The 12,361-nt window shown below is 47.9% G+C and overlaps 2 protein-coding genes across 5 annotated transcripts in view; one reads left to right on the top strand and one right to left on the bottom strand.

Moving 5' to 3' along the window:
• Positions 1-12,361, bottom strand: part of TG (thyroglobulin) — a 244,685-nt gene that overhangs the window by 70,452 nt on the left and 161,872 nt on the right. The window lies entirely within an intron of this gene.
• The window catches only part of SLA (Src like adaptor), a 64,018-nt gene that overhangs the window by 40,194 nt on the left and 11,463 nt on the right, over positions 1-12,361 (top strand). Inside the window, exons 3-5 of one of the 4 annotated variants that reach the window (XM_045561431.1) lie at positions 1,520-1,617; positions 10,173-10,272; positions 11,109-11,195. In XM_045561431.1, coding sequence (XP_045417387.1) covers positions 1,557-1,617; positions 10,173-10,272; positions 11,109-11,195 — 248 coding nt within the window. In that variant the 5' untranslated portion in view covers positions 1,520-1,556. Of the gene's footprint in view, positions 1-1,090; positions 1,618-10,172; positions 10,273-11,108; positions 11,196-12,361 lie in introns of those variants that run through there. The other 3 variants (XM_045561432.1, XM_045561430.1, XM_045561433.1) reach the window with 3 other exon arrangements.

Raw genomic sequence — 12,361 nt, forward strand, 5'->3', positions numbered from 1 at the left:
AACGCACCACGAGTTTACAGTTTTGCAAGCCTTTTAATTTTCTTGGGACTACTACTACACATTGGTTTGCGCTATAAGTGACTTGAGGTTCATGAGAACCTTTAGAATATATGAACTTTTAAGAAAAACTCATTTTGATTTTTCTTGTTTCTTAATATACTAGAAATCCCATGTAGACCTCCTTCAACCTCAGAAAGGCCTTGCTCTGAGAGTGTAGTTCTTTCTGGAACCTGCACACAAGGGCACAGAGAAGGATTGGAGGCCAGGGTGGGAGTTGGACTGGCTGACTTTTGTGCCCTTCCAAACTTGTAAGGCTTTGATCCAACACTGCAGACGCAGACAGGTGGAGGCTGGATGCCAGCTGGGGGACACTGTTCCATCTCTTCTCTTCGTCCCCACAGGGCAGGCACGGCTCTGTCTATAGTTGTGACCTTCTCCTCCGTGTCTCAACCCTCCAGAGACACTATTCTTTGATCATCTATGTCCCTTTCCAAAATATTTGTATGAGAGCCCAGAATTTGAATATTTATCACTAAGGACCATTAGAAAATAGACTGTAAGTGGCAATAACTAACGTGTTTTATGCCAGGCCAAGTTCTAAGTGGTTCCTCATCTTCATCTCTGTTAAATTTGTAGCCACAGCCCAATGCTATTCTACTATTGTCCCTCTAAAACAGGCAGAATAAGCTTGATGTCTCACTCAAGGTCATCCAGTTTTAAGTGTACAGACAGAATTGAAGCCCGGGTGGTCGCCTTGGAAACCAACATGGAGCAAACCAGAGATGTAGCATCAATGGTTCAAATCCCAGCTCCACCATTACTTGTGATGTGACTGTGGGCAAGTCATTTCCCCTCTCTGAGACTCAGTTTCCTTCACAGTAAAATGGGTGTAAGCATGAGACAGGGACTTTGCAATGATCAAAAGGAACAATAGACGTAAAAGTGCCTTAGCAGTATGCAAAGCACGCAGCAAGTACACAGTATGGTTAGGAAGTTTTCCTTTCTAATCCTTTGTTAAAGAAGGGATGTTGAAAAACTCAAATTAAGGAGAAAAAGTAGAAGCAGAAAGTACCCTCTCCTCACTCCTTTTAGTTAAATAGCCATGCAACTCCTGAGTTTTACGTTTTCTGAATTCCTAGTGCCTGGAATTAATGGTGAGGGCTCCTAAGTGCAGATTCGTCCTGGGCCACCTGAAATGCTGCTTGACTTCTCAGACAAACACTGCTGGGGCTGCTCACCCACTTCAGCTAGGGTGTGGAGGAATGGAAACTTTTGCCACCAACAGCATTTGCTAGCAACTTCCCTCTCTGTGGTTTTTCTCTGTCATTCCCTTGATAAAAGAACTCGAGCTGCGCAAATGTAACCAACCTTCACAAATCTCATCTTCACATGAAAACAGCCGCCTTTCAAGAAGCAGGCTGCCCGAGAAATGATGCACGATGCTCTCTAAACTGGGTCATTCTCCACTCGGAGGGCTTGGGGCGCGGTTGACTCTCCCTGTGTATCTCCTGTACCATAGGCTCCGAGCGTCCCCGACAGCCCCGGGAGAGAGAGAAATGGGAAACAGCATGAAATCCACCCCTGCGCCCCCGGAGAGGCCTCTGCCCAGCCCCGAGGGTAAGTCTGACTTCTTTGGTGAGATTCTTAACTCTGCGCTATGAGAGCCTGGGGCAGAGACTGGGCGAGAGTGGATACGGATCATTGTTGAAATGGGGCGATGGGTACCCAGGGGCTCATCATACTTGTCTCTCTAGCTCTGTTTGTGGTTCAAATACTTCATAATTAGAAGTTTAAAAACGATGGGTGCTTGGCACCCTTGAAGGATGCTAAACTGTTGGTATTTTGAGATGGAGCTCTAGGATCAGCTAGTTCAATCCCTTTATTTTACAGGTGGGGAAACTGAGGCCCACAAAGGGCATGGCATTCATGTCATTGGCAATTTGCTAATGGATTTCTAACTCAGGCCATCTGATTCTGAAATCTAGACTCATGCCAGCCCAGGACATAATATTATCAGCCATGTAGTCATCTGTGCAAGAGCTTTATCGGTGCTACTTTACTAAGCTAGACACTATCCCTGTGACATCTTCCTGAAAATAAAGGAATCCTTGTGTCCAGCTGGTAGGACTGCAAGGTGCCAAGTATTCTAGAGGGAGGAGTCTAACGCTGCAGGTTAATCAGTGATGGCAAAAGTTAGTTTTTTGGAGAGATGCCAGATTGGGCCAGATCCCCAAAGCCACTGGCCAGAGACCTGAGAGGAATCATCAGTGAGCAGAAGGCAAAGGCTGAGTCAAGTCCACTGTTCTCTGGGCTGGGCTGTTCTGGCTGCTTCTAACCCCGTTGCTTTGTTTCCACAGATTCCTAGTGGGGCAGTGGGGGATGCACTGGCTGGGTCCCCTGGGGGATTGGGAAGGGGACAGTCAGGGAGGCCAGTTATCCATCAGTGTCCACAGAGTGAGACTTGGCACACTTTGGGACACTTTCAAAACCCTCTAAATCCTAGCACTCGGGGCCTGGTGTCCATCTCCTGGCAAGGCGACCATACCTGGTCTCCAGTACCCCTTCAGCAGTGCGCTGGGCAGAGTTCATGGGGCACAGAGGGCCACCCCTCTGCCAAGCTCCACACGAGAGTGGACTGAGCCAGGGCCCTGTGGCCTCCAGCCACTGCTTATCCACAGCTTCTGTGGCCCCTTAACAGAGGAACCTCCTCACTTCCTCCAAAGTGGACAGGGCCGCTCATGAAGCCCAGTTGATGGCCCTTCAGATGTCCCCAAGTAACCATGCCGAGACCGACCACCCCACCTTCCTTTCAGGTCAGGGGCTCTGACTTTTCTAGCCTAGTTACTCCCCTCCCAAAACCAAAGGAGGAAAAACAGAAAGAGTGTCTCCTAGGACCAAGGGCTGGAACCAGGTGATGAGGTGGAGCAGCGTGTGGGGCCCTGGGCACCCTCCTCACCTCCTCCAGACTGGCTCATAGCCTCCTCCTCTGCTCGTACCCACCCACCCACTAAACCCGTCTCCTGTTGCCACGTCTCAGCCTGGGGTGGAGGGGACGGCACGCTTGAGCAAACCCCATGAAAACAGCAGCCTCCAAGGACTTGCTCATTTGCCTTTATTTTTTAAGATGCAAATCGCCATGAAATAAGTTTTTCTTTTTCCACTGTGTGGGTGGGAGGTCACCCCTAAAAAGGAGGTAGAGAGAGGGGTCTCCCCACCCCACCACCTGTGGGTGAGAGAATTCCCCAGGTCATACCCAGTCTGTGATCCAGGCGACCACATCAAGCACTGGTGGGTCGCTTTTCCACCCCCCACCTCTAGAAAGTTTCCCTTATCATGGGTCCTAACTTTATTTCCTCTTTTCTCTCATGCCTATTTGAATAAGCAGGGGTCCCCAACCTACGGTGAGTTGTATAATTATTTCATTTTATATTACAATGTAATAATAATAGAAATGAAGTGCACAATAAATGTAATGTGCTCGAATCATCCTGAGACCATCCCTCCACTCCCTGGTCTGTGGAAAAACTGTCTTCCATAAACACGGTCCCTGGTGCCAAAAGGGTTGGGGACCACCGTGTATAAGGGAGATGGTGGTATGGTTGATGCTGCCTTAATTAGTACCCGTCTGCCTGGTGTGAAGGGTTAGGGTCTCACGGAATGGGCTCCTGCCCAGCCAAAGCTCCTCATGGTTACTCCTTTGGTTGGTCTCAGACGAGCAACCTGGGAGGCAGTGTGGGCCTTGCTGATGGCTTTAGGCCAACAGGCAATGAGAGCCTCCTCCGACATTAGCCTGAGTCCGGCAGACAGCTCAAGGCACCGAGCCCCACCTGTGGACTTTCAGACAGACAAATTTTCTGAGCTTTAGGGAGATCATTCTCCTCTCAGACCGGGACTGTGGATGCCTTGGAACATGGCTTTGCCCACTTATTTTCTCCTAAACTAAACTTTCTAGAACATTCCTCATTAGTCTAGTTCCCAGGGACTAATGTCACAAAACCCACAGAGGAAGGAGGCCTTGGTAGAAACAGGGCAAGTTTCAGAGGCAACAGACCCTGACTGAGCTCCTGGTAATGTCCCTTGGAAGATGTGTGACTTCTGGTAAGTCCCTCAGCCTCCCCCAGGGACTGGCTGTAAACCGGGATCAGGACAGTCCTTCCCTCACAGCACCAGCGTGGCACAAAGCAGCTACCTGATGAAGGAAGGTGTGAAAACTTCTGAAAACTCCATCTGGCTTGTCTGACTGCACAGGGCTGTATCCACATGGCCATTCCCCAAAAATTTTAAAGCAGTAGCATTGGCAATTCCATGACTTATTTCTAAATCATCCCAAATAGTTAATCTTCTGTGCAATTCTATACACACTTCTGTGCCAGACATGGGGAGCGGCACTGAGTAAGGCCTGGGGCACTCCCAGTGTGGCGGGAAACAGCATATTCCCACTTTGAAAAGAGAATTCAGTCACTCTGCTGTGATCTTACCCCTCTGTTTCTTCCCTTCTTATCACTGGACCTCAAGTGAGATGTCACTTTTTGATAGAGGTGGCAGTGCAGACCCAAGCCCCCTTTCTAGAAATAACTCCAGGCAGTGGATTCCCATAGCTGCCCCGGTGGGGAAGAAGGAGATGAGAGATGCTCAGGGGAGGAAGAAGAGGGCAGGGAAGTCTCATGGCCTTACAGCTTCTCAGTCCTCAGACCACCTGCCTCAGAATCCCCAGGTCAGCAGTTAAAATGCAGATTCCTAGGCCCCACCCTGGACCTACTAATCGGAACCCAGGGATGGTGGGTAGCAGCAAGCTGAATATTTTATAAGACCCTGGTGAATCTTAAGCCCCCAAAAGCTTGCAGACCACAGACCAGATTTTAGTCCTGCGTCTGCACTAACGCATGAGAAGTAAGAAGTGAATGTATCTCTTTAGCATCTCTCTGTTCACTTGGTGAGTTACTAGGTGCTCACAGTGAGCCAGGCATAATTCCAAATGCTTTACACGTACGAACTCTTAATTCTCACAACAGCTCCACAAGGTAGTCACTGTTATCATCTCCATTTTACAGTCGAAGAAACTGAGGCACAAGAAGGTAAAATTACTTGCCCAAAGCCATACAGCTCAGAGGAGACAGCTGAGATTCAAAGCCAGGTGGCTGCCTGACTCCAGAGTCCCTCTGTCCCCACCACAGTCTATGCCTGGAGAGGAGGCGCTTTCGAGAAGCCAACATGTCCTGAGAGAGGGTGGGTTCTCTCTAGACCGAGGGAGTAGGGGGATCGTGTCCTGGCCACCCGATTTAATCACACAGACACTTGAGTGCCCTTGCGAGGGGTTCGTACACTAGAACCCGTGGCAGACCTGTGACCACACTCTCGTTTCCTATTCGGGTCTTACCCATAGCACTGCTGGTACCTGAGACGGTTTTAGGTGGAACATGATCATCCAGCTTTTATATCATTGTATGCTTAATCAGTGTGATAAAAAATATAACTGGCTCAACAAATCCATGATTTTTACATTGCTCAGAACAGCACAAAAAGTTTTTTTAAGTGAAATAATATTAAGAAAAATGCTATTAAGCAACTAGTAGCATAGGTGGCACTTGACTGTGGTAAAGGAGAGTGGTGACCCAGAGCGCAGGTGCATGCTCTGCCCAGGGGTGACCTAGTTTTGAAGCCTGGCGCCGCACTCACTAGTTGTGTGTTCTTGGGCGAGTTTCTGGACCTTGCTGTACGTCTGCATCCTCATACTTACAGGAAGGTGGCTACAGTGCGTCGACTTCACAGGAAGTTGTAAGGACTAAATGGGTAGAGTGTGCACAGCGCACAGCCCAGTGCCGGGCTGCCCCCAGAAGTGTGCGCCCTGCTGCTGCTGGTGCCGAGGACATAGAGAAAGTAGAATGAAAATGTCTGAAGTCTACGGAGCCCAGATATTTGTTTTGACTATTTTCTGCTTCTGCTCTGTGCTAGCTCCACCTGAGTCCCTGTAGCAGCTAAAAGTGTTGAAACTGACCCCGAAAAAATTTAGGGTCCATTTAGTTCCAATATGCTCCCACTAACAAGTGGAGAAAACAAAGCTTTGAGCAGAAAAGAGCTTTCTGGACTACTGGGCCTCGCCATCCAGCCCTTGACATATGAATAAGAGGACCCATGGGCCCCACGATTCATGACGACCTTCTGTCAGGCTGGCCCGCCCAGCTCCGTGCTATTAGTTCGTTGTGTGTGTGTGTGTTTCCCAAAAGAGATACTTAAGATCAGACCTCGCTTAGACCCCCAGGAGGCCATGAGTTTGGGCATGACTTCAGGGAATGCAAGAACAGAAGCTGAAATCACTGGGCTGCGTAGCTCCTCACCCGCAGCTGCCCTGAGCTGCTACTGTGGAGTCAGCCTTCGCAGATCCCGTTAAGGATCAAGTGTTAACTGGGTGAGGTGGGGGGAGCCTGGAATTACGTGCCATGCAGAGCGATGTGGCTCAGTGAAATGACCATGGGCTTTGAAATCCTTATGCTGTCTCCCGGACACATCACTAAAACTGTCCTAGCTCTCATTCCTTCACACTTTAAATAATCATTTATTTTCTGTAGCGCTGAGCAGAGCATAGGAAGTAAGGAAAGATGAGCTTTGCTAGACAGTTAGAAGTGGGAGCTGTTGAGAATGTTTTCAGCATTTAAAACGAAATGGTCATAATGCTCCAAGGAATGACCATGAAGAAAGGGCCTGTCCTCTTTTGACCAACTTCAGTAAGTCCTGCCTGGGTCCCCTTCTGTTTTTGGACTCACTTCCTGTTTTACATTGTTGTACGTTTTCTTCAACCTGACTCGTTCTTGAGTTGGGCTGTCAGCAAATATTTGGTCTTTGGAATTTTATCTTCTGTTCTCACCAAATGGTGTTTGTTTTTAGACAGTAAGAAGATGATATTCAAATTTACACTACCAGTTTTCAAAATTTAGAATATTATTGGCTGAAATTGGTCTTGGATTATAGCATAGTAACCTCATCCCCCATGAAAATGAAATCAGCCACCACTGACTGAGGCAGGCCCTACACACAGGATGCGTCGTGAATCCTTAACCCAATCACAGGTGGCACATTTTGATATTTCCCATTTTTATACATGAAGAAATCAAGGTCAGATTTGTTAAAAACAAATCTCTCTTCACATCACAGCACTGTTAAGCGGTGGAGGTAGAATTTAAGCCAGGTCTAACTGATTCCAAAGCCCATTCTCTTTCCATAAAGCTCTTCTAAAAACTCACTCTGGATTCCTCCTTTCATGGCCAGCACACATGTCTTCACTTAACTCATGTCCTTATTTTAAATCTGCAATAATCCCATCTACTTCCTCCGCTCTCCTCTGTGCTGCCTTGCTCATTTATCTGATTGAATTCAAATGCTGAGCTCTTCAGAAAGCCAAGGGGCTCCCGGAGGCACATGAAAATATGTTTCAACTTTATAAGCAAACTTAAATTTCCTACGTCGCGTTTATTTCACCGTAGGGACCAAAGCTCAGGCAAGACTGGGAAGGAATCCTGGCACCAGACCTGGCCTAGAACGGCCGCCTTCTCCACACAAGTTCAGACAAACTGCAAGTTTCTAACGCTGACGATCAGGGCGATAGGGACGCAGGTGGAAGCCCTTGCCAAGGACCAGGCACAAGTCACCAGACCTGTAAGCAGAAGCCCACATGCAAAATGTCCTCAGTGGTGTTTAAGCGTTACAGCTATGAAAACGCCACTATTATGGAAACTCCACAGGAAACTTAACTTTGTTATTGTGAATGGAAACTCTCCACCCAGTTAAGCCCCCTTCTCCCTCATCGGAACGATTGTTTTTATAATGGGATTTTGCTTTTGTTTTTGTTTCTGTTCATTTTAATGTTATGAAAGACGGTTGTTTGGTTTCACAGTCTTAACCTTGAATCAGACATCAACCCCCAAACCCTCTGTAGACACACAGTCTTCCCAAGGTTCTGTTACTGTCACAGGTAACACCTGCTATGCCTCTCATTTCAACACTCGTTTTGCACCAGGGGCGGGTTCCATGACAGCCCCCTCCCACCCCCACACATCAGGTTTCCTGCCTGGATCGCTTTAGAAACGCAGTGGGGTGGGTGTGTTTATGGGCACAGGGACCACGCCACACTTCCGCTCAGTAAACCTGCTTTGAGCATCCTGCGTGGGAACAGGCACGGCACCGAGCTTTAAGACAGGGAAGACGCATGCTCTGCCCTCCCTGAGCTCACAGCCAGGTGGGGAGATGGACATTCCCCACACGGTCACACAGATGGGAAAACACATCTGGGGTAGTTGCTTCCAAGGAGAATCTTAGAGGCTGAGAGTGGGTATTGGCATAGCAGCAGGGCCTCCTCTGGGTAGGGGATTTTGGAGCTGATAGAGGTGGGAGCGCTGAGGGAGGGGAGAGCTGGTGTGTTCTTGGCAGACAGAACAGCCTGCTCAGAGGTGCTGAGGACCAGGGACACTGGCAAGTTTGAGAAAGTCCATCACACTTAGCTGAGGCAGCGCATGTTAGGAAATGGCCCTTTCATAGTCGGGGCCATTCGTCAAAGAAGAACAGATTTCCATCACGAAGGCATCTTCCAACCCCTCATTTTCCAGAGTAGGAAACCCAGGCCGAAGAGGGGAAGGACTGGTCCACATGCAGTGAGTGGTAGAGTCAGCCTCAGCGTCTGGGCACACTTGCTGGGAAGCTAAACAAAGCACCTTCCTAGGGTCTGTACCTCATTTTGTATCTGCAATTTCATACTCTTTTCCTTAATGAGGACCTTAACGAGCATTTGCATATGCTTCATGCCTCGCCAAATCCGGACCCACCCCTTATTAGAACTTGGGACTTCTGGCTTCAAACCCAACTCAACTTTAATGCTGCCTCTAACTTTTGGGGTGGGGCCTGGGCTACACAACAGAAGAATTCCCCCCTCACTCTTTTTTTTTTTTTTTTAATTCAGCGAAGCACACTGTGAGGGAGATCCCCCAGCAGGCTTGGGGAAGGTCCATGGTAGGACAGATCAGAGACCCAACATGGCTACAAATATTTCTTAGAAGCTCTGACCCCTTTCTAAGACCCATAAGGTCACCAAAGATCACTTCTGGTTTCTATCTTACACCCAACTCTTGCCTTTACGTGGCTTATTGCCTGTGACTCAGCTTCCCCAAGTGAACAATATATGTGAGTGCACCATCCCACTGTGATAACTTGGTCCTGATTCATTTATCAATTGACAATTGAACCCCTTACCAAAAACCTCATTCATCTTTCTTACTTATTCTAGTACTTAATTTCCCTTTAGACTTACTCTGTCCAAGAGACTTCTGAGTCAGACTGCAGGGCATATGAGCTGGAAAAGGCGGGCTCTGGAGGTCTTCACCCTCCAGCATGGGGGTGTCTGGATCCTAGAAAGTGGCCTGTTTGGGCCCCCAAGCCCACATACCTGCGTGCGGGGATTTCTCCAGGTTTTCCTGGGGTGAGGGGACCAGGGAATGACTTCTCCTGTGATGATACATGTATTCTCTGGAATGTGAGCTCCATGAGAGCAGCAAGACTGGGCTTGCTTTGCTCACCAACACTGGGCTTGTGGTCAGTGCTCAGGAAATAATTGCTGAAGGCATGAACAGGTGACATCTTACCCAGAATTTTGAGTTCAGAAGCCCAGCCAGCAGGTGGAGTGATAAACATCATAGCAAACAATTACTGTGTTTGCTGCTTTTGTAAAATATGTTATTATGTTCCCCCAAAATGTACCTGAATATTATCCTGCATCTAATGCATCTGAATTATTAATATGTCAAATTATGAAAGCATAAAACAGAGTTATCACGTAGTGCTGAAAGGCAAACTCACATCTAATCACTATTTCTACTCTGTAGTGAGCTGTACTCACAGAATCCTGTGACTTCAACTCACAGGCCTCAGGATGCCCATTTCTCAGACGAGAACATCAGGGTCAAGGCAGGCTTGAGAAAAGGAGTCTATCACCTGCCCCTCAGGGTTCCCTCCAGCACCTACACACCATCTCTGCAGAGAGGAGGGCTGAGGTGAACAGTGTTTCAAAACAAGTGAGGCATCTCCTGCTGAAAAATGCCCAAGAGCAACTCACCTTTGCACCCTCCCTTCCTTGGGCTGCATTTAGGTTCCTTGTAAATAAAAACACCGCTTTGCCTTTGTTTCCCCAGGGCTGGATAGTGACTTCCTTGCTGTGCTGAGTGATTACCCGTCTCCTGACATCAGCCCCCCTATATTCCGCCGAGGGGAGAAACTGCGCATCATTTCTGAGTGAGTTAGCTTTCTAACACTTTTACAATCCTCAGAAGAGGGTAAACTCAGTTTCAGCAGGAATCATGAGATTTTTAGCTATAGTAATCTAGTTCCACATGGGCCCTGGTCCTATTGGGAGGTGAGGAATTGGGCCCATACTGTGACCCTCCTCTTTAATGTGGCCAGTACTCTAAAACCTTCTATGGCTCCCTATTGCCTGGTAGATAAAATTTCAATTCCTTGACTTGGTTTTTGAGACCCGTTGGGATCCAACTTCTTCTTACATTGGCCTCATTGCCCACCACATGTGCAGTGTTGATGTGCAGCAATGAAAGATGGGAAGGAGGACCAGGGTCTGAAAACTCTTCTGATTATAAACAAAAAGTATCGTCTTCTCTCCTCTTGCCTCCAGTCAGATTCAATATGGGCTGTAGAACAAGTTAGAAGCTCAAAGCCCCTTTTATTTGGATCCTCATTGATGTAGATACACGAGACTGTCTTTAGATATATTGCAGGGTACAAATCAACCTAGTAAACATTTATTTTTTAAAAACCCTTCCAACAATGGGACATCAGTTGGGAACATCAGTTGCTGACCCCTGAAAGGCAGCTACTGGCAGCATGTGGGAGCACACCAGTTGGCTTGGAATGGGGGACAACCACTGGATACACATACTGTAACAACTAATTCTCAGATGCAGAAATTTGGGTCAACTCAGCCAGTGACAGAGCTTAAAAGGGGAACATCTCAACCTGCCGTGTGTGGGTTCCATCTGGTGACTCTGTTTGTTCATCCCTCTGCTGTGCCACTCACCCCCACCCACTCCCATCCCTCTCTGTTTCTGTTCTCGCAGTGAAGGCGGCTGGTGGAAAGCCATCTCTCTCAGCACCGGTCGAGAGAGTTATATTCCCGGGATATGCGTGGCCAGAGTTTACCACGGGTGAGTCTGTTTCTCAAATAGAATCGATAAAGTATGATATTCATGCTGGTGACTCGTAAGTTGGTGTCGTGGGAGGGCAGGCATTGGGCCAAGAGGGGACGCTGCTGTTCCCCACTCAGGCAATAAGGACAGGTGTGACCGTGGGCTGGGGAACCCCTCTGCTCTCTGGGACTTGATTTATCCATCAGGAAAATGAAGGAAGTTGGACCTTTCAGATCTAGCACGGCTTTCCTGGCACGGAACAGTACACACTCAGGAACAAGGATTATAGGGTGCAGCAGTGCAGTGGCTAAAAGTCAGTCTGTCTGGGCTCCTGCCTCTGTCACTTACTAGCTATGTGACAACAGACAAGCTACTCAGCTTTATGCATGAGTGTTTTTTCCTCTCCTGTCAGATAGAGATCATGATATAGAATAACAGGGAAATAACATAATAACATGGCCCAAAGCATAGGGCTGTCAGGAGATTGAGATGGGATAACACAAGTATAGTTCCTGGAGTGATGCCAGGCATTACAGCAAACACTTGATAAATACCAGCTACGTTCTTATCAAGTACACACCCAGAAGCACCCAGAGAACGCTTACTGTATGTACCAAATTAGACAAATGGATAAGAAAAAGAGAAAGAGAAACTTAAAAAACTCTGGTTTGGCAGATGAGAAAACAGTGCATTGCTGTCTCCTCCAGTCATGCAGGTGAGGCTGTTGCAGCCTCCGGGTGGCTCTGGAGTGTGGCGCAGGTGGGCTCAAATCTTGGCCACCCTCCTTCCAAGTAAGAGCCTTGGAAAAGTTCCTCAACCTCCTTAAGCTGCAGTCCAGTCTCATCTGTCAAGCTACCAAGGCCAGACATCGGCAAAGAAGTGCAGAGCATCAGGGACATAGCGAGGAGGAAGGAAGGGAACACCACTTTTATAAATGTTCAATAATGACTTTACATGCAGAGAAACGCAGGCCACATGCTGGCCTGGTGAGGCACAGATAACTACCCGAAAACTTAGATCACTAGAATTCAGGGCATTTAATTTCAGTACTAATGATCATAATTATGAATATTAGAAATCATTGCCGTGCTTAGGATGGCAAAGGTGAACAACAGTGGAGCAGCAGCTGCTGTGTGTGTGAGTCACGTTCTGAAAGAGACGTGAGTCACATGCTTTCCTGCGCC

Source organism: Lemur catta, chromosome 9 (genome assembly GCF_020740605.2).
Source record: "Lemur catta isolate mLemCat1 chromosome 9, mLemCat1.pri, whole genome shotgun sequence".
In the NCBI taxonomy this organism is placed as follows: domain Eukaryota; kingdom Metazoa; phylum Chordata; class Mammalia; order Primates; family Lemuridae; genus Lemur; species Lemur catta.